This window comes from Nomascus leucogenys, chromosome 8 (assembly GCF_006542625.1).
Source record: "Nomascus leucogenys isolate Asia chromosome 8, Asia_NLE_v1, whole genome shotgun sequence".
Classification (NCBI taxonomy): domain Eukaryota; kingdom Metazoa; phylum Chordata; class Mammalia; order Primates; family Hylobatidae; genus Nomascus; species Nomascus leucogenys.
The window spans coordinates 99,793,783-99,816,981 of record NC_044388.1 but is presented as its reverse complement, the minus strand read 5'-3'; the positions used below and the strand labels follow the sequence as shown (position 1 = coordinate 99,816,981).

Genomic DNA, 23,199 nt, shown 5'->3' with positions numbered 1-23,199 from the left:
AGCACTTGGTACAACCTTCTTCTCGCTTGCTGTTAGATGTAGCTTTGGAAAATTTCCTTCTAGAGAACAAAGCTATTGAAAGTAAGTGGCAAAACTGCTTGGGGGTGTGGATACTTTTCAACAATTCCATAGGATGCGTGTGCCCTTGCCGTCAGTCTTTGTCTGGTTTTATTTGCTCAGTAAACGCTGAGCACTGATGGTGTGCCAGGTGCCATTCTTGGCACCGGAAAGACAAAGTGAAGAAAGAAGGCCCCTTCCTCTCTGTTTGCATGTGGTCTGTTGAGAAAACAGACATGCCATTGAGGACTGCATCATGTGGGGAATGTTCTGACAGAAGCATTCTCATGACCAGGGCAGCACAGAAAAGAGAGAATTAGGGCACATGAAGTGGGGATGGGGAGGGGATGAGGGACTGTTAGGAGGATGAGTAGAAATCAGCTAGACTAGACCCACAGAGGTCGGGGAGAAAAGGGCCCAGTGTATGTAAGCTCAGGCAGGCTCAAAGATGCCAGGACATTCCAGAGTGAGAGGAGTGAAGGGAGCATATCTATGGGGAAGTAGAGAGAGGACAACCAGAAAAGTGGGCAAGGGCCTGGCAGTGAAGAGCCCCAGAAGTCCATCCTAACAAATGTGGACTGGATCCTGGAGTGATGGGCATCATTGCAGGAATTAAGTACAATGTGCGATGGAGATTTGCATTTTAGAAAAACCATTCTAAGAGCCGTGGCCAGGTGGCTCATGCCTATAATCCCAGCAGTTTGGGAGGCCAAGGCAGGCAGATCACCTGAGGTCAGGAGTTTGAGACCAGCCTGGCCAATATGGTGAAACCCCGTCTCTATTAAAAATACAAAAATTAGCCGGGCATGGTGGTGCACACCTGTAGTCACAGCTACTCGGGAAGCTGAGGCAGGAGAATCACTTGAACCAGGGAGGCAGGGGTTGCACTGAGCTGAGATCATGCCACTGCACTCTGGCCTGGGCGACAGAGTGAGACTCCATCTCAAAAACAAAACAAAACAAACAAACAAAAAAAACAAGCCACACAGAGTGGACCACAGGACTGAGGTCAGCAGCCAGGCTGCTCTGAGTGAAGGGGAGCAATGGCCAGGACCTGGTGGAGGGCAGTGGGGGTGGGGAAGTAGAACTCATCTTGAAGTAGATAGAGAGATGGTGTGTGATGGGTAGAATGTCTGTTGCAGCAACATGGATGGCTTTGGGCTCATGGGGGCATTGGGACCCTTTGCAGATGCCTGCAGTGGGAATGCTGTGTGTGTGTGTGTGTGTGTGTGTGTGTGTGTGTGTGTGTGTGTGTGTGTGTGTGTCAGTGTGGGTGTCTGTGTCTGTGTCTGTCCCATCATGAGAAACTGAATAGAAGCTTTCCTGGGAAGGGTGGGTGTGCTGGGAGAGGCCAGGGGACTTCTCAGAGATGATGCCTGATTGTGGAGTCGGCTTTGAATTTCTTCTCTGTGAACTGTTCTAGCTCTGAGACATGGGAATAATTTATAATGGACATTCAATCCTCTGCCTTGCACAGGCATTTTTTTAAACTCTCAGAAATAATTAGCATTTCACCAGTTTGTGTTTCCACCAGTCTGTAACAGTAAGACTCTTCAGGATATAGAGCAAAACTGAAATGTATCAGTCCTGAATTAGACCCTGGTTAAAGTTTTTGACCTGTATACTAATATTTCATGTGTTTCCTCTTCTTCCTCCAGCTATCTCCCCTGGTTCGAGGTATTTTATAAGCTGCTTAACATCCTGGCAGATTATACGACAAAAAGACAGGTATTTGCCTTTTTAAAATAATTCTTTTAAACAAATAAGCTTTAATTTTTATGATGAAAAAGTAAAACATGCCTTATATTTTACCAAAAAAGTGATGCATGCCCATAATAGAAAGTTTGGGAAATTCAGAAAATAATAGGAAGGAAAAGAAAATCACTTTTAATTTGCCCCTACTCCCTTCCCTAAAATAAATATTCCTAGCATTTTGGGTTGTTTTGTTTTTTTGTTTTTCTTTGCATTAAAGAAATGATAAATGGACCCTTAACGTTCACAGAGTTAATGTTCACAATTTGTAATATTCCCAAGGAGCCCGGAAAGTTTGTGACATGTATTAAATTATAATTTTGCTGAGGCACATATTTGAATTGCTCATGTCATGCTGCAAATCTGGGGTTTGCAAGTAAAACACTTAACCGGCAAGTGACCTACCCAGCTGTCCTGAGTTCCCATTTCAATAAAGCTTTGTGGTGCTTTTACAGTAACTTTTGTAGGGGTCTGAAAATTACGTTAAAAATTCATCTGTACCTTGCTGTACTTTTGGAAGAAGTGGTAAGATAAGGTATCTTCCATGGATGTCAAAGGGCAGTTGGACCTTTATGTAGATTTTTGTAGCCCACATTTTCAGATACCATTATAACGAGCATGCCTCCCACACTATTAAAAATGTTGTAAATATTTTTCATGGCTGCATAGCATTTTATCATGTACCTTGATTTTCCAAAGCATTTTCCTATTATTGGAAATTGTTAATTGTTTGGGATTTTTCTACCGTTATGAGAAGTGTAACCATTCGCATCTATGAGGTTAAAGCATTTTCTTCATTTTGGATTGTTTCCTTAAAAGGAGAATCCCAGATGGGCCATTGTAAGATCAGTGGACATAAACATTTTTAAAACATTTGTCAAACTGCTTTCCAAAATAATTCTGCTGTTTTCTTAAAGGATACCCTTTACCAGCAATGTAAGAGAGTGCCTGGGTCATGATACTCTCATCAGTATCATTTGTTGAATTCGTTGTTTGACAAGTAAAAAAGTCTCATTGTTTTAATTGCATTTCTTTGATTATTAGTGAGTTGAATATTTGTCTATGTATCTAATGTCTTATATTTTCCTTTTTGTAAATGGCCTAAGATTTTTCATTAAAGTGATCCATTATTATTAAATGTTAAGGAAAAATTTCCCTTAATTTTTTTCTGTTGAATGTTCTGAGCAATTTGAGTGTTAGTTCTGAGAAATCGTCCATGAAAAGGGTACCAGTTCAGTCACACTGGGGTCCAGGGAAGGGAAAGCTGTGTTTCATTTTCATCTCCTTAAGATTCCTTTAATGTAAGCTCTACGAAGTCTTGCATTGGAGAAACCTAGGTCACCTGTGCTTCCCATCTGGTTTTGCCCCAAACCCCTTTAATTCTGTGATAAATCTTCGCATTCTGAGATAGCAGTGTTTCCTGGAACACACTTTGGGAAATGCTGTTTTGGAGGAAAGGGGGAAATTGTGTGTATAATGACTAAATCATTTTTTTAGAGATAGATTTACTCACTGGCAAATGTATTCCAGAGGTCACAGTAAATGGAAGGAATAACTAAGAGAAACGGCTTCCTTGATCACTACACTCACTGTGAAAAGAAGCTTAGATGTCAGGGGATTCTGTCATAAAAGAAGTGGATTACTCTTTGATGAGTGAGTTAGGAGGTCACCTCGGATCTGTTCATCGATTTCTGATTCACAGTTATCTTTAGTCAAACATTCAGGTTTTCACTCAAATTTGAAAGGTGTCTTTAATAAATAGAATTGTATAATATGTAGGCTCTTAACAGGTTTGAATTGGAGATTGACTCACATTTTTTTCCCTCCATATGTTCCAGTCCAAAAAAAAAAAAAGAAAAAACTCAGCAAAACAAAGAACTTAGTACACTTTTTAAAACATGTGATTCAGGAAAGATTATAAAAGGGTAGGTACAACCTACACATATGGGAGATTGGATTATTACCCTGTAAAATTGGTGAACCTTTCCTCTGGGTGATTGCTCCAGCAGGACTCTGCCTCTTGGGATGTCAGAGACTGAGATCAGTAACATGTTTTAGTTGGAGTCTGTTTCTCTTGAACCCAGGACTCTTTTCTTCCCCCTTTGGTTAAAAGAATTATGACACAGATGATAGGAAATCTGTCTACAACTGGCTTAATTGTTTGCAAGGTTTTAGTCACCAGATTAGAACAGGAAGACATTTTTTATTTAAAGAAACAGAATCAGGCCAGGCGCAGTGGCTCACGCCTGTAATCCCAGCACTTTGGGAGGCCGAGGCGGGCGGATCACGAGGTCAGGAGATCGAGACCATCCTGGCTAACACGGTGAAACCCCGTCTCTACTAAAAATACAAAAAATTAGCCGGGTGAGGTGGCGTCTGTAGTCCCAGCTACATGGGAGGCTGAGGCAGGAGAATGGTGTGAACCCCGGGGGGCGGAGCCTGCAGTGAGCCAAGATCGTGCCACTGCACTCCAGCCTGGGTGAAAGAGCGAGACTCCTTCTCAAAAAAAAAATAAATAAATAAATAAATAGAATCTACCTCCTGCCCCAGGGCTGAAACCTTCTCTCATCTAAAAGCCATTGGGAAGGTTGGGAAGCAAGATAGGCTTCTATTGTGTGTGTGTGTGTGTGTGTGAGAGAGAGAGAGAGAGAGAGAGAGAGACAGACAGACAGACAGACAGAGACAGAGAGATTGTGATGGCTAAGCATGGGTATGGGAGACCAAGGTGTGAGTAACTGGGGTATCTGTTTGGGCCATGGACCCATCATGCTCATCGGACCTTGAATGGGCACCCTTGTGGAAGGGATGGCAGGGCAAGGCAGGCATCTGAGCCAGGGAGCAGCCTGCCTCAGGGTGTCGGAGCCTGAGGGAGAGAAGGATGTTTATGTGGGAGCATAGTGGTAGAGGCTCAGCATGGGATGTCAGAACTCAAATAGGATCTAGAAGAATCCATGTGAGAAGGGAGGCAGCAGCTGTGGCCCAGTGCTGGTGTGTTGGATCCTGAGGTAAGGAAGGCATTTGTCTGAGGGGTTGGGCAGTAGAGGCCCAGCCCTGGATGTCAGTGTTGGGGAGGGGAGGGAGGGCATCTGGGTAGGGAAGGAGGCAGGGATGGCAGTAGAAGAGTGGTTCTATACAAATAACCAAATATAAAAAGAAAATATAGGCAAGGTTTTTCACTTCTGTAGGATGAAGTCACAGATATGTAGAGGGAGAAAACTAGAATAATTTCTATATTGGATTGGAATAGGAGCCATTGGTGTGAACCTGTGGTTTTCAATATGGGAAGATGGATATAGAAATAAATAGAGATGTGAAGTGCCTATTGTGGTTCCGTGTGTGTGTTACATATTCCCTGGCTCCATTGACTGAAAGGGCTTGGCATGAGCAATACTAAGGAGCAGTGAGCACACATGGTGCCCAGATCTTGGTTTCTAAATACCATTGCCCACTAAAAGGAACCCAGACTCATTGAAGAAATAACCTGATTCTGGGGCTGAGGCAGGGAAAGTATAAGATGAACCTGAAAAATCTTTTGTGCCAAAAAGTAAGGAATTGCTAAAAACATGATGGGAACATGTCAGAAGGACACAAAAGCAATAAGAGTGCTCCCTCTAGTCATATCTGGAACAATTTGAGCATCAAAACAAATTAGGATAGTAAAGGATTATATCACACTGAATAAAACAGGAAACTATGGACCCATGGTAAAATAAATAAGTAAATGGATACATTGAAAGTTTGAGGAACGGGATATTTACACAAAGTGTGAATCCACAAAATGGTTATTTACTGCAAAGAGAAAGAATAATGTTACTGTAGAGATACCAAGTGAATTAATCAATTGATGAAAGCAAACATCATGAGTGAAGGGACATTGAAATCAGACATTAGACAAAACATTAGACAATTGAAAGTTATTCTACAAAATGGGTGGTCTCATTGTCAAGGCCATACAAATCTAGAAAAGACTGAGGAGCTGTTCCAGACTGAGGACGAGTAGAGGGTTATAACTACTAACTGCAACATGTGATTCTGAAGTGGATTGTTTGCTGCCAAAGATATTAATTGGCACAGTTGGCAAAACTTGAGGATAAGGTGGTAATTCTGCATCAGTGTTAATTTCCAGATTATTATGATTCTCTTAGTTTGTTTTCTGCTGCTATAACAGAATACCACAGACTGGGTAATTTATAAAGAAAAGAGATGTATGTGGCTCACAGTTCTGGAGGCTGGGAAGTCCAAGAGCCTGGTGCTGGCATCTGTTGAGGACCTTCTTGCTGGGTCATAACGTGTGGCACCCGAGACAAGAGACACAAGATGGGGGCCAAATTTATCCTTTATCAGAAGCCCACTCTCACAATAATGGCATTAATTCATGATGTACTCATGTCTTAAAGGTCCTACCTCTTAATACTGTTACAATGATATTTAAATTGTCAACACATCAACTTTTGGGGGAAACATTTAAACCACAGCAATGATTAATTGTGGTGATTTAGGAGAATGTCCTTGTTTGTATCTATGGATGATGGGGCATAATCTTGGCAGCTCATTCTCAAATAGGTCAGGAAATAATAAAAATTTTTTTTTAAACAATTTCTACAGCTGTTCAGTAAGTTTGAGATTGCTTCAGAGCAAAACTAAACACATGCACACACACCCACAAGTTCATCTCTCTCCTCTCTGAGAAGCTTGTTTGATTTGTCAGAGCTCAGATTGAAACAAGCTTATAGTCTGGGTGCATCTTCTTTTTCCTGTCCTTAAATTCACTACTTAAAGACAGCTGTAGTGAAGCCAGGAGGGCTCTGGAGCCTGCATTTCACCCCTTAGCTGTGCAACTTACTAACGGGCTGATTTGAGACAAGTTGCTTCACCTTTTGGAGCCTCAGTTTTCACATTGTTGAAGTGGGTAGTTGGGAGGATCAAATAGAGGATGAATAGATACAAATATACACTTATCAGTATTAGCACAAATAATTCCACAGGGTGGGAGAAATAGCATTTGGATAATTCTGTGAGCAGTTTCTTTTGAGCATTTTAGAGGTGAATCCATTTTCAGTCAAATAATTTGTATTGCTTTGTATGTCATCATGTTGCTCAATTTCACAAATTAGAATGCGTAGCCACCATCCTATATTGCATGCTGTTATACTTAGTTCATTTCTGATTTTCCATAATTGGAGGCTGCCATGTGTACCCGGTGAACACTCAATAAAATTAATTGAGGGTAATGATGATGAAGACAAGATCTATAGTGTCATCATTATTTCTCCTAACCACCCACGCCCTGTAAGCTAGGATTGTTTGCATTTAAAAGTTGTTGCTATGGAGTTTAGGGGATAGATTTGCTGAGAGCTTATGGTATATGATCCATAAAAGGCGGTCATGGTAGGTGTCTCACTGAGTAGAAAATGTCAAACTTGGTGTAGGAGGATCTATTTGGCTCTTATGTTTGAGGCATACGCAGTGTCTTTTGTCAAACCCTACATGAATATCAAACCTATTTCTGTACTGGGGCCAGCATCTCCCCAGCCCCCTCAGTCATGTGTGCCCAGACCTCCTTGCAGGTATCTTACTAAGGGCTCAGCCTTGCTTTTGTTACTTAGGCCTTTTATTTCTTTCAGGAAAATCAGTGGAATGAGCTTCTTGAAACTCTGCACAAACTTCCCATCCCTGACCCAGGAGTGTCTGTCCATCTCAGCGTGGTAAGTGGGGCAGAGTATTAGCCATCACTGAGAACCCATTTCATTATTGACAGTAAGAGGGAGCTAGCTGAACAGGATTGTATTTTGTCACCTGTACCTCCCCTAACCCTACCCCCAAATACTCAGACCTCTGAGCTCAAGATAGGCCAGGGAGTAGAATTTCTTCCTTTCTCTGAGATTCTGTAAGAAACAGACATGTCCTAAATGTCCCCACCCTCCTCTGTGTCCATCATCCCATCACCAGTATCTCTTGGATCACAGATACTGGCCTGAAATAGGACAGCTGGCTCTGCCTGCTTCGTCAGTCCCTGTCCCGGCCTCCCTGTGTCACCCTCGCCCCACAGCACTGCTGTGCATGTCCCTTTGCTGAAGCCCATCCTGCACCCTCAGCTTTCAACATTTCCTCTCCTCTATTTGCCAGGGTAACACATATTCATCCTTCAGAACTCAACTCTGATTTTATTTCCAGAGAAATCCTCCCTTGATACCTCGTAGGTTTTGCTAAGATTACCTCCTTTGCTCCAAGCATCTTGCACACTTTGTGGTACTTAGTTACACCCTATTGGAATGATTCCTTTTCCTGTCCCCCTCACTGGACTGTGTGTCCCTTGAGGACAGAGCGGGAGAGTGCTTAATGTTGTTGCTGGCCTGTAGTGATAGTTCTTTGAATACCTATAAATATATACTGCTATTACATGTTCTGCACTGTGCTCTGAAATACCAATTGGGAGATTTCCATCCTAGTCATTGTCTTGCCAATGACCTGAGTGATCTTAATCAGGACCTTTAACCTTGTGAGCTTCAATTTCCTCATCTGTCAGATAAGGCATCAGAAGAGGTGTAGGAGATCTTTTTCATATTTTGGTTCCAGGAATTCTCTAATTCCCTAGGTCAAACCCTCAAGCCCTTGTCACTACCTTCATCAGAATCCTCAGATGGACATACTTTGACCAAGTATTGATTATTATCCAGGGGCTATTTCCCTTATGTCATGGGGCCTGAAAATTTTAAAAGTTTTGTCTTTCATCTTCATTAGAACCAGGTACCGTGTTGGTATTCAGTAGTAGAAAGGTATCTCCCCTCCTAAAGAAAATTAATATTCCTTGTAGGTTTTTTCAGAATGATGATAAAATTGAAAGCAGTGTTACTACCAGTAATTAATAATAGATCTACTATTTTAATAAGTTCCTAATTTATACTAAATATGTATCTCTAATATTCAAAACAAGTCTACAAAATGGATATTAACATTCCCATTTCATGCATGAGGTTTCAAGAGGAAAAGATACCTGCCCTTCCAAGGTCATGTGCTTAATAAGAGATAAGACTTGAGTTTTCAAAGCCAGGGCTAACTTCAAGCCTATGATCTTTCCACTGTGCCATTCGTGTGGAAGGAGAGGGAGAGAAGGAAGGAAGGAAGAAAAAAATGAATTTACAGAGCATTTTGCCCATTTTAATAGAGCATAGGAAAGAAAGAAACCTTGTTACAAAAATTCTCATATGGCAGGGGAGACCATCTGGAAAAGATGAACAAATGAGCTTTAAACCTGCCCCAGTCCTTGCTGTATAGCTAAGCAACCCTGCCTTTGTCTCTGTCCTTTTTCCTAAGCAGCTTGATCTCACCACTTCAGTCCGTAATGACATCCGACAGGTAGCTGTGGAGTATCCTGGCTGGGTCACCAGCTGCTGGGGAAGAAGGTCCACTCCTTCCTTCAAATGGCTGCTCAGGAGCGTGCATGCCAGGCCTCAAGGACAAGCCATCTCAGGGGCAGCAGGAACTGCTGGGGTGGCGCAGCTGTTTCGTGCCAGTGGTTTCTAGGAATGTTTCTGACCTCCCCTGGTCCCCAGCATTTCATGGGCAATGGAGCAAAACAGAATCTCAAAGGACAGCCTGGGGACTACTTGGTTTTGGAATTGTGTTGGCTCACTATTTACTATCAATTGCATCTGTAAAGGCAGATTTTTTTTTCTTTCCTTTTCACTGGGAATTCCTTTCTCCATATTGCATTTCTGATTTTGAAGAGCTACTCTCATCTAGGTTATACATCCTGACATGTTGATAAAATGGTAATCCTGGACTTTTTGTCTCTAGTCACTCTCTGCAAGAGTATATTTCCGTGTGTCTGATATGAGTGATGATACAAATAGTAATATGAATAGCAGTTCACAGCAGTAATAATTTTATATTAAAATACCATTTATTGAATGGTAGGCATTTCATATATATAACATTTATTCTTCATAACAGTTTTGAAGAAGATAATATGATTCCCATTTATAGATTCAAAAACAGGTTCTGTGCTATTAAGTGAATTTGCTAAGCTACGTAATCACCACATGGCCATTTGTTACTCAGCTAAACTTCTAGCCCTTTGGTATAGAAGTTGGTATCTCATGGAGTCATATTGGAACCTTGCATATTACTTTTCCTGTTTTAATCCTCATTATTGAATTAATCACTTACTAGTTCCCATGCTACACCGTCTCTTCTGTAATACTTCATAGGTAGTATTTTGATATACACACAGATTTTGGAATAATGCATCGAAGAAGGCTTTTTTAAGTTATCTTTTTTATACTTTATATTTTTTACTTTTTTATTTGTTCAAGTCCCTTTAGCTGTCATTTGCCATAAAAAGCACAGGTATAACAGTCTGTCATGGTGGAAAGAGCACAGCTCTAGTTACACAGATTTAGTTTTGGTCCATATTCTGCCACGTACTAGCTGTGTGACCTTTAACTGACTACTTGACCTCTGTGAGCATTAATTTACCCATTTGTAATATGGAGATAATATCCATCTCAAAATTTGTTATGGGAATTAGAGATAACATTTACAGAGTACTAGACATAATGCCTTTCATGTAGCAGGTATTCAACAAATATCTGTTGAATATTAGACAAGTACCTTATACTATTATTGTTGTCATCATCATCATTACGATTGTCCCCAAGGCCTTTCATTTCAGAAAGCCTATACAACTCATTCTTCTAGACACCTACCTATTTTGCAATCACCCAAGAGTGGGGGTTGGGGTGGACAACTTCCTGAAATGTCACTTGGGGGTCCAGGTTTGAACTTAGGCCATGGCTAAGCTGACCTTCTCTGCATGTGACCTTTCCTGGCCTTTGCACAATCCCATCTTTAATTGGCCGGCACCAAGCTCTTTCCATTCCTGCTTGCCATTGTCTTCTGAGTCTTTAATAGCAGCAAAGGAGGTGCCATCAGTTCAGCCTGTTGTCATTTAACTCAGGGATGCATGCTTGTAGCATATGGAGATGCCTTATTGGACGTTCTTTGAAGAGGTCAATTTTTCAACTCCACTGAGTCTCCAGTCAGGAGGCTTATGATGGAGTGGGCTTCGGGGGCAGAATTTCTCTACTCTTAGTCATCTGCAATGGTCTCAGCTCCAGTGCTCCAGCAACTGGAGCTCTTACTAACATCACTTAGGCCTTTGGGGCAGATTTTGGCCACATTTTGTAGATGAATATAATCTCAGATGCTGAAATCAGATGACAGGTTTGGTTGGTAAAAATCATCACTGAGTGAATCTGGTGATATTTTGTTCCTAGAATACACTTGCCTCACTGAACAATAAATTATGAAACCAACGCCTTTTTCATGTGTTTAGCCATTTAACTTCTTTGAACTATTTATTTATTTATTTAGAGGCAGAGTTTCATTCTTGTCGCCCAGGCTGGAGTGCAGTGGCACAATCTCAGCTCACTGCAACCTCCACCTCCTGGGTTCAAGCGATTCTCCTGCTTTAGCTTCCCGAGTATCTGGGATTACAGGTGCCCGCCACCACACCTGGCTAATTTTTTTGTATTTTCAGTATAGACGGGGTTTCACCATGTTGGCCAGGCTGGTCTCGAACTCCTGACCTCATGTGATCCGCCTGCCTTGGCCTCCCAAAGTGCTGAGATTACAGGCGTGAGCCAACACTCCTGGCCTGAACTCTTCATTTATATCTCCCAAAGAAGTTCTCCTCTCATAGAAAAGAACTCCATCTACCAAAGTGATGATTTAATGCATCTGGTTCAATCTGACATTATCCAAAGAAAATATTCCATGGGTGTTTCTTCTGAGTGAAACCGTTTCCTTTTCTGAGTAAGGAAATATTTTCCAATCATTTACCTGAATTCTGAGTAATGCAATTGTTATACATTTTAGCAGAAATAAATCACTTTTGCTTTTCTTTTCTAGCATTCTTATTTTACTGTGCCTGATACCAGAGAACTTCCCAGCATACCTGAGAATGTAAGTACTTGGGAATAAAAAATTAAATTTTTATTCTTCTCTGTTTTCTGCCTATTTGTTTTAATAAATAAAGGATGTGATTTAAAGTATCATTATAAAAATTATGATTTTTAAAAAACACATTATAAAAACGAAAGTATAAGAACTGAAGTGTATTATAAAAACAAAAACAAATAGAGAATATTTGCAAAGTATAGAAAGTATAAAGACAAGGAGGGATTGTTATTCCTATTTCTCAAAGGTAATTATGTATTAATATGATATTTGATTCCCTCTTTTTAGAATGTATTTTTACATAGTTAAATCACCTATTATAAAAACATCTTTTCCATTTTCATTCATATGACTTATTTTTGTCAACTATGTAATATTCCATTTACTCTGTAGTTTAGCCATTCTCTCACTGTAGAACATTTAGATTGTTTCTCATTTCTGCTATTGTAAGTGAAATGTTTCCATATAAAGAATTTTCCAAATAGAGGTTTATTAGGGTAGATCTACTCAAGCAGAATTACACTTCTACTTCTTACCTTTGTATATTTACCTTTCAGAGAATAAAATAAAGTATTTGTGGGTGAAGCATGAGGGCCTCCATCCCTACCTCCAAAGGACGTAGGAGCAGTGAACTAGAGTGAGAGAGAGCAGAAGGTTGATGTTTGCCTTCTGAACAAGCTGAATGACATATCTAGTCTAGCTGCATGACATGTTTTCAAAATGTTTTACTATGATTATAAATAGTACTATGTAGAATCAGATAAAGAATGTCTACCACTTAGACACTTGATTACTTTTTTAAAATTGTGGTAACAAATACATAACATAAAATTTACCATGTTAATCATTTTTAAGTGTACAGCTCAGTGGTTTCGAATGCATTCATATTTTGTACAGTCAATGTCCAGAACTTTTTGTATCTTACAAAACTGAAACGCTGTACTCATTAAGCAATTTCCCATTACCCTGTCTCCGCAACCCCTGGCAACCATCAATCTGCTTTCTGTCTCCATGAATTTGACTACTCTCTATATAGTATTTCACGTAAGTGAAATCATACAATATTTGTCCTTTTGTTCTGAGTTATTTCACTTAGCATAATACCTTCAAAGTTCATCTGCGTTGAAGCATGTGTCAGAATTGCCTGCCTTTTTGAGGCTGAATGATATTCCATTGCATGTGTAGACCACATTTTGCGTATCTGTTCATCCAGCGATAGATGCTGAGATCAATAGATATTGTTTTTACCCTTTGGCTATTATCAATAATACTGCTTTGAACATTGGTGTACAAATGCCTGTTTGAGTCTCTGCTTTCAATTCTTTTGGGCATATACTTGAATACTTGATAAGAAAAGTACTGGAATATGTGCTATACCTTTTCATAACTACTGTAGATTCACAGAAAGGAAATTTTTCTAAGTGTTGTCTATAGAACAGGTTATAAATGTCAGGTGATCAAATGTAATGAAGTTAGGCTGTAGTATCGTGATTAGATAACAGTCTTGATAACTTGGGATTATCAAGCATATCCATGTAGTATATTATCTGTATGATCAGACTATGGTAGAAAATGTTGCATCCTTTTTGTTTGACATTAACTAATAAAAAATTCAGACCAGAGTTCCCATTTCAACAATAGCTAATGTTGATTGAGTACTACTACTCGAAATACTATATATTTGGTGCTTTTCTCCATTTTCTCATTTAGCTCTCTCAACAAGCTTACATGGTAACTACCATAATTATTTAATATAAGGAAACAGAAGCCCTGAAAATTTAAGTCACATATTCAATATCCTACAGGAAATAAATGGTAAAATCAGAATTCAAATATTTATCTTTCTAGATTCTTGAGACTAAGCTCTTACATAACATGCTATACTTTGAGCCTGTGATTTTTACCCTTCATCTCTCAGAAAATTCCATTGAAATGATGAACGAAAGGAGAAAAATATTTCCCTAATGACAGAGGAAGCTGCCATGAGCCAGAAAGTTTGGGAATTTACATAATATAAAGGAGATGATTACTGATAGTTGCAGTCAATTCAGTATAGACAGTGGAGAAATCCAAAAAGAAGTGGGAAAGTAGTGCAGGAAGAGCAGAAGCAGAGGCATACTCTGGCTACGAAGGAGGCTACTGAAGGATTATTTTAAAATGCCATGGGACATTTATAAGAATTGATCATGTACTGAATCACACCAGAAATTTCAAAATAGAGCATATTAAACTCTCACAGGTCACTGTCTTTTATGGCAGTGAATGAAAACGATAATAAATTAATTAAAGGTTTAAAAATATTCATCTATTTGAAATAGCAGTTGGATCAAAGATGATAAAAATTGAAATGAGTTATTATTTGGAAATTAATGACAATAAGGACACTAAACAAGTACCTTAGGGATATGGCCAAAATCACACTCTGGGAAAATTCATAGCTTTGAATGCTTTTACATAAATAAAAATTTTAGAAAACAATGAACTTGACTTTCAGGAAGCTAAAAAAAGAATAGTAATAAAAAATAACCAAAACTAGAAAAAGAAATTATAATTAAATTTGTTAGGGAATATTGTTAAAGTAAAATTGAAAAATAGTAGTTTTTAAAAACTGAATTTGTGAAAAGAATAAAATTTTAAACTTATTCGATAAATTTAAAGATTGTGAAAAGAGAAAATTTTCTAGAAAAAGACAAATGATAGTTGGTCTGAGAAATAGGCAATATGAATATAGAATTATAACTTGAAAAGATTAATAAAGCTCTATTTCAATCTCCATCCTTCAAAAAATCTATCAGATTTAGGTGGTTATATAGGTGTTTCAGGAACAGATAATTATTACTTAAACAGTACCAAATCATAGGAAAGGTATGTGTGTATGTGTATCATACAACAGCGAAAGAAAAATCAGGCATAATCTCCCATCTCAGAGATCTGTTTCTGAGTTTTTTCATCCTTCCTTTTTATGACATGTAGTTTTCAAACTGTGCCACCGGGAACCCCAGTGTTGCTTTGGGAGCCCTGGAAGGCCTCACAGAGGTAGATGGCTAACTGATCAGAGCACTGGATCCCTGCTCCTATTTTATTCAGAGCAGGTTAATTTCCACTGCTTACACTGGGGGTTGAGTAATACTTTGTTTGAGACAAAAGTATTCTTTTGTTTTTTGTTGTTGTTGTTAAGTTTCAAAACTTACATTTTTAAAAGCACACAAAATGTACACACTTTATATGTTTTTCTTGTAACAATGTACCATGAACATTTACCTGTGTCATTAAAAATTCTTTACAAATATTTTGTTGTAAAAGATTAATACTGATACATAGAGAAAAAAATGAAAGGCCCCCATTACCACCATCCCCTCCAACCCCAATCCCACTCTCCCTCCAGTGTTTGATGAAATCTTTCTCTAGGAATTTAGTGTTATGTGTGTGAGAACCTGTGTGTGTTGTAGATGGTTTTTAAACATAAATATGATGCTATTCATACTTGTTTAGCAACTCATTTTTTGGTTTAATGTATTCTAAAAAGTGTTCATATCTACCTACTTCATCCTTTTTAATGACTTACTTATTTAGTGGTATTTTTATTCTTATGAAAGTAATGCATATTAATGGATTAAAAACATGTAGGACTACATAGTTGATGAAAACCAGCAATTTTCAAGTTGCCCAGCTACTTTCAAGTTTTTAGCCGCTGTGTTTCCCTCTGTATTTTTGAATAACTTATTCATATTGCTAAATCTTATTTTTTTTTTGTTACAGATATCACTTATTGATTTTCCTATAGAAGATGAGAGTTTTGGTCTTTTCCCACCTGTAACACTCCCCACCCCGAAACACACAGAATAACGTTCTCTCAGTCACATGTTTCCCCCTCCCATTCTTTCTATACCTTTAGAAAATTTTTACATTAAATCAGAAGTTAATGTTTACATTTTAATGAGCATGCTGAAGCAGTTAGTAGATTACCTTTCCTTTCTTATACAACTTTTTGTCACATAAGCGTTCTTGGGTTTCACATCTTTCTCATTCTTGATTTCATTCCCTCATTTTGGTGAAACATGCGGCAGTAGTTTTCTTGAGAAAGTACTTGTTAGAGGCAACATTTTTAGACCTAGCATGACTAAAAATAACTCTTTTCTTCTTTTTTTGAGACAGAGTCTCGCTCTGTCGTCCAGGCTGGAGTGCAGTGGCACAATCTCGGCTCACTGCAAACTCCACCTCCTGGGCTCAAGCGATTCTCCTGCCTCAGCCTCCCATATAGTCGTGGCTACAGGTACACACCACCATGCCTGGCTAATTTTTGTATATTTTAGTAGAGATGGGGTTTCACCATGTTGGCCAGGCTGGTCTTGAACTCCTGACCTCAAGTGATCCACCTGCCTTGGCCTCCCAAGGTGCTGGAATTACAAGCATGAGCCCAGCCTCTTTATTCTTCTTTTGACAGTTTGACTGGGTATAGAACTCTAGGTTGGAAATTATCTTCCAAACTTTGAAGATGTTTCTCCACTGACTTCTAGCTTTGCTGTTGCAGCTAAGAAGTCTCAGCCATTCTGATTCCTGTGATTTATTTATTGTAACCATCCTTTGGTGGTCTCTCCTGGTATCCTGAAATTGCAGTGGTGTGCCTTGCTAGGGGCCTGTTTTCATCTATTGTGCTGGACACTTGGTGGTTCCATTTAATACGGAAACTCATGTCCTTTAGAGCTGAGAACTTTTCTCACATTATTTCTTTGAAAAAATATTCTTCATTTTTCTTTCTTTCTCTGGGGCCTCTATGATAGAATGTTAAATATCCTGTACTGATCCTCTAATTTTCTTGTTTTTTCTCTGCTATTTTCCATCTCTTTCTTTTCGTTTTCTCTCTGCTTTCTTCAGCGAATCTTTCCATCTTTGGAAATTTACTTCTGCCATTATATTAATATTTTCACTCATCTGTGAGACTATTTATAGATTTTAAAAATTGTTCTTGTATTATTTTCTTGCTCAACATTCCTATCTTCCGTTTGTTTTGTTCCATAACTTTCACTATAGAGCCTTTCCTCAAATGGCTGCCCCGTCACATTTAAGAGTGAGGCACTAAAAAGCTGACTGAATGCTCTGTCAGTCATTTCTGGAGCTTGGAACTAGTGTGGCTATTTTGGGGGCAGTGGCCTCTGAAATATCAGTATCAGAATCTTTTCCTTTGGATTTGGTCTGTTTTCTTTGCCTAGGTAGTGTATGCTTTATTACCAGTGTTCTGGAAGCTGAGTAGGAATGGTAGGTTATGACATGTCAACATCTAATATGTATACCTTCGTTTAATACTCATTTTCAGTGTAAGGCTTTATTGCCTGTCCTCAACTATACCTGGTGTCCCCAGGCCTTTCTGGTTCAGTTCTTCCAGAAAGTAAACACATATTCCTCTGGAGAGGTGCAGGAAAGTCTGTTGACTAGCTCAGTGAGCTGGGAGAGGAGATCCTTGGGATTGAATTACTCCTATTTTTATTTGCACCCCCTCTCCTAGCCTTCAGAGATTCTGGGTGTCTCCAGTTCCTTTTTGGAATTCTTTTTGTGCTATGAGTTGGGCTGAATGCTTGGTGCTGTGCCTGCTCACCTTATCCATAGCTTTCAGCTTTTCTTCTCAACCTCAGTTGCATGCTTGTCAGCTTGGGCCAGATCATTCTTTGTTGAGTGGGGCTGTTTTATACATCGTAGGATATTTAGCAAGCATCTCTGGGCTCTACTCATTATATGATGGTAGCACATTCCCCTCCAGCTGTGACAACCAAAAATGTCCCCAGGCATTGCCAAATATCCCCTGGGGGACTAATGGCCCCAGCTTGAAAACCAGTTCTTTAGTCACATCTGCTTTTTGGTGTTCAAAAATTTGATCTCTTTCTTCCATTACTAATTCTTCTCCTGTTTTTCAGTATTCGTGCCTTTTAAAATTCTTTTACTGTGACTTTTTCTGGGAGGCTGCTATCAGGAGAGAGAAAAGATAAATGTATGTTTAATTCACCGTATTTAACTGTTGTAGCTATGCTTTTCCTACTAATAGACATTTACATTTTCTACTATAAATAATGTTATGATAAAAATGATTGCCTAGGTTAGGTTCATTAAAAAAAATCTTTTTTCTTTTAAGAACAAATAATTTCTTAAGAACTTCATTTTAAGGTACCTGGAAATTCTGATCATTTCTAATTTTTCAAAACCACAATTGAGATTAGGAAGGTTTTTTTTAAGTCTTCTCATAGCCTTACCTCCAAAGCCTGTCTGCACTGTATGCTACCTCTCCTGCCCCCACTATTTTAAAAATTTACATTCCTTCTGCTGGTTTTGCTACTAATGAACCAATTCCCTGTGCATGACCCATTGTCCCTAAATCCTCCTTTGCAAACCAGTAAAAGGCTAGCCTTGTTTGTTTCTAAGCGGAATGATAATACCAATCTGCCAGACTCCTACCGTACATGATTCCACTTTAATCCTTAGAGCTACTCCGAGAGGGGTAGACATGAGCCCCATTTTAGACAGGGAGCCCAGAGCTCACAGAGCTGAGGCGGCAAGGTCTGCTTGTAAGCACGGTGTAGCAACCCAGGTTTGTAAGCTTTTGTTCCTTTTGTACCCCACTGCCTCCCTGGAATTGATGTGTTCTATTCATGAGGAAAAAAAAGGAAAAGAAATGATTTTTTTAAATATATAGCAAATTAAAAAATGAAGCAGGAAAGCCTTTCCTCTAAGGAGAATCTGAACTTTTGTAGGACCGATTTGTGTGGTTTTTGACACAGAATCACTATTGAGCTCTAGCAGTGTTGAAATTTGCATATTAATCTCTTGATGATTTTTCAAGGATTAATTTAAAATTACTAAATTGCTGCATTGCAAATTGAAATAAGCAATAACTGTGGGGTTGTTAATCCTTTATGATCTGGTGTAGTGGAAAGAACATGAATTTTAGAGACAACCAGACTCTGGGCTTCGCTACCCTGGGACCTTGGGGCAACGTACTTATACTCTTGGAGCCTCTAGGTCCTTATCTACAAAAGGAAAATGTGAGAAACTCATGAAGTGTTAAATGTAGAGTTCCAAGGACAATGTCTGGTTTGTTGGAGATGCTGCTTTCAATGGTCTGTTTCTTTTTCTCCTTTTCTTGGCTCTCCCAGAATTCTAGTCTTAACCTCCCTTGAGATCTGAGTTGTGGCTGAGGGCTGAAGAACATTATTCTTGGAGCATATCTTTTTTAGGTTTTTCTCATATTCATGGTTATGGAGATTAATTCTTTTCCTTTCATGGGGCATATATTTCATGAAGCCTTGAAAGTGGCTTAGCAGGCCCTTTTCACACCAGAATGTCTGAAGCTTGGAACTGGTGTGGCAGATGGAGCCCAGGGCTCTGCTGCCTGTAATATAGATGATTTGTAAATATTTATTGACTATCTCCTCTTAGGAACATAAGCAACAAAAAGGATAAATAGGCTTTGGGATGTGGAACTTAATAATGTTCTATCACCAGATAATCCTGTTCTCCTGGACAGCTCCAGAGAAGTGTTAGTGTAAAAAAAGAGAGGAAGGAGCTGGTATTTATTGAGCATCCACTGTGGATCAGATCAGGCACTGTTTGTTATGTTATGAAATCTTCACAACAGTCTTATAGTATGGTTGTTATCTCTGTTCTGGAGAGGAAATGAAGCCCAGAGATGTGAGGTAACTTGCCAAACCAGGAAGTGCTGAAACCAGGATTCATACCTCTGTCGGTATGATCTGAGCATTGAGATGCTGCTGGGTCTGGGCCCTGGCTCCATGGCTCCCTCTGCCCATCTAAGAAGTTGCTCATCATACATGTAAGTTATATAATTAATTGTATGAATGTTTGGCAAAATGTCCTGTCTCCTTCTCTAAGGACAGGGATCAGTATTTTTTTTCACGGTAGCACTCTACCCAGAACAGAATAGAAGCCCAGTGTGTATTTATTGACTGAACGAATGACTGAATGAATGAACATGTAGCCACCCCCAGGAGAAGAGAAAAGAACAATTCCTTTCAGTTGGCTTTTGGGCCAATTTGTCTGCAAGACATGAATGAAAAGCAAATGTAAAAAATTAATTCTTTTCCCTTTCAGATCCCCATTGAAGTTAATTCTCATTATTTCTACAATTTCTTTGTAAAAATATTTTCTTTCTTTTCACTGAAAAACTATCACTCTGTAATTGCCCATCAGGGTTTTCTCTGTCTATCAAGATAACACATGTAAGAGTGAATTTTATGCAGGCAATAATTAAATGAGCATAAATCTTTATAAATTTTAAACAGTTGACCTGCATTTAAAAAAAAGTCGCAGATCACAAACAGTTATGTAGTAATAATTACATTGTAAACCAGCTGTATAAAGGATTTTTTTTAAGTGTCCAGGTTTTGAAGTCTACTTTTGATTAATGGATAATCATATAGACCTTCATTTGGAATATTAAACAAACCTGTCTTAATTATCTAGTTGGTGTCATACCAAGTGGTTAATGATGCGAGGAAAGCAGTTAGAATGGACAGTTACATATAACATTGCCCAGACTCCACTTTGTCAAAAGATGCACCATGATATAGAAAAGATTTATGAACTCATCATGACTTTCAAACATAAACAAAGTTGAAGTGGTAGTAGAAGACCTATTATCAAGAACTGCGATTATAGAGAATTCCATTGTTTCTCTTAAGAGTTGTCAGGTAATTGTTTATTCTAATGGTTTTTCTATTCACATGGAGGGATGAAAGTTGACCTCTCAGTAAACTCTGCTTTCCTTTCTAGAATACTCTTCTCTGATTTGATTGCTTATGTGAATTTCTGGGATTCTTTCTTAAGCAGATTCTTGTAGAATCCAAATTTATAATTCCCTTTAAAGAATCCCTCCCAACTAAGGTTACCTAAATTCTTAAAAAAAAAAAAAATCGGTTGAGGGTTTTAAAAATTTATATTATGGTAAAATAATTTGAATAGAAGTTATTTCAGTAAACAAGAACCACTGACAAAACCAAGCCTCTTGCCTTGGAAGCTGCCTTCAGACACAAGACAGTAGGTCTTTATCATGTGTACCATGTATGAAGTGGAAAGTCACAAAGACTAATAAAATGACAGACAGTGGGGCGGACTAGCATCTGTTTCGAAGGCTCCAAGGAGTACCCAGCTTAGAGTCAGTTCTTTGGTTTGAGGATTATCTCATTTCCCTAAGGTATTGAACCTAAGACGCTTTCTCTCTAAGCCCCACTATATCCCCTCCCATTCCCACCCCACTCCAACTCCCCCCATCGCCACCACCCCCACCTGCTTCGTAACCTCAGGCATGGATCACAGTGAGCCTCAAGTCCCCAGCCACCTGGATTGGTGCAGGAGCCAGCAGGGACAGCTAGAAGGGAGCAGCCATTATAAGGCTTCTCCTGGGAGGATGGGGGTTTTGCCAGGTGCCATTCCCTTTGTCTTTGTCTGGATTTAGAGCCACAGGGGGTTTGCTCTGGACCTGACGCTTACCAACATTTCTTTGCAGAGATGAGAAGTGGGAGCCAAGAGTCTAAGGAGCTTGTGCATTGCAGGCTTCTTCTGAAGTACACCTTGCAGGCTGCCCTGTCCAGAGACCTTCCTCAGATTTGAGCCCTTTCTAGCCTGGGTGGTGGATAGCTTTGTAGCTGTGCTACCCAGCCCTAGAGAGTGTGGCCAGAAGAGATGCTAGGTGGAGAGGCACATGCTCATGGGGACATAAATGTATGTGTAACTGAAATAATGTTCAAACTCCGTGAGTAGGAAAGGAATATCCTCAAGCCTAAAAACTTACTGGCACTAAGAAAACCGAGACCTTTTGAGCACAGAAACTGGGAACTAGTCCTCGAAGCAAGGTTTTCCTTTCCAAGTAGGTGAGTCACACAGAGAAGTAATTGGCGGAGAATGAAGAAAGTGGTTATTTAGGCTCAGCCATGATGGCATTACAGCCCAGGACACTAAGCCTAGGACAAGGTGGCCAGGGACACCATGTTTGACAGGAATTACAGTGCTTTAGAAGGAGGATTTATCCTTTATTAAAAGAATGGACTCTCCCTTTAAAATCCTATTTGGGCAAGTAGACAAGTATGGTGCATAGTAATCTAGAAGTCCAGGGGTCACTTGAGATTTTTTTTCTCCTTCCCTCCCCAAGTCTAATTCATCGTCAAGTCCTGTGATTCCACTTTATGGATATCCATGACATCTACACCCAAAACTTTTGTCTGAATTGGTTTTTTAATGTGTATTTTAATCATTTCTTTCCCAGAATATGGCAGCAGCCTGTTAATTGACTGTCCTGCCTCCTGTTTGCCCTCTTATCTGTCCTCCACAGAGTCTCTAGGAAGATTTTTCTGAAACACGAATAGGATCATGTCAGGATCCTTCAGCACGGCCCTGTCCCTAGCTCCCCTGCCCCCTGCTCTCCCACCCCACCCTGCCCCTTACTCTCTTCCCTGCCTGTGGCTCCTCTCCCCACCCTGTCTTTGCCTCTGCCTGGAATATGCTTCTTCCCTCATCCACTGAGTGAACCCCTGTTTGGAGGCCCAGACCAAATGTCTTCTCTGTCACACTTTCTCCAGCCTTCCCTTGCATATCCATCAAGGGGAGAGAGGCTTCTCAGCCATGCCTGGAGTGTAGCCTCAACCACAGTATGATGCATACTGGATTTCTGAGTCTAATGTCCCTCCCACCCCAGAGTAAGCAGGAAAATGGAGATCACAGTTTATCTCTGCAGGCCTAGCTCCCAGGAGGGTGCTAGGCACATAGTAGGAGTTAAATAAGTGTGTGTTGATTGCCTGATTATAAGAGATAGAAATGAGAGGATGAGGATTTAGTCCACAGAAGAAGCAAAGTGCTGGGAGAGTGGCTTATCTCGTGTCTTTTATCAGCAGAAGCTCATAATGTGTTCTGGCTGTAGTCTTGACTGACGACAGCCTGCCACAAAAGCCCTCCCTTCTATCCTCTGATCTTACCCATCGGAGAAATATGGTTGGCCTGGCTGTGAAATGAACACCTGCTTCTATGTACAGCCCTCACCCCAGTTACCTGATAAACCACTAATTTATTTACATTTTTAATACATGTAGCCACAGATACCATGAAAAGTCACCCCTCCATCCCTCCGCCATCCCCAGTTACTTACCGGTCTTTGTGTAGCTTCCAGTGGCAGTTCTTTTTCTGCAGGTTCTTCACCATTACTGAGTAATCAATTGCTTCATCCGACTCAGAGCCAGGTTTTCTGGAGTCACATGCTACATTCTTCCTAATGACCCACCTAGTCCATCTTCTGGGCTGGGGCGTTCCGCACTGCACTGCTCTCGCCTGAGTGAGGGACCAGCACCCTCAGCCATTGCTTCCTCCATGCGCCGAGCTTGCTGTCATCAAACTGCTGGATGATGGGAGAAGCAGCTTCACTTAACAGGACCTCTG

General features: G+C 39.9%; 1 protein-coding gene across 6 annotated transcripts in view; it reads left to right on the top strand.

Annotated features, from left to right (window-relative positions):
* The window catches only part of DENND1A (DENN domain containing 1A), a 544,738-nt gene that overhangs the window by 246,552 nt on the left and 274,987 nt on the right, over positions 1-23,199 (top strand). For all 6 annotated transcript variants that reach the window (XM_030817797.1, XM_012509181.2, XM_030817794.1 and 3 more), the window contains 3 exons: positions 1,716-1,785; positions 7,434-7,514; positions 11,722-11,775. In XM_030817797.1, the coding sequence (XP_030673657.1) occupies positions 1,716-1,785; positions 7,434-7,514; positions 11,722-11,775 (205 nt within the window). The remainder of the gene's footprint in view (positions 1-1,715; positions 1,786-7,433; positions 7,515-11,721; positions 11,776-23,199) is intronic.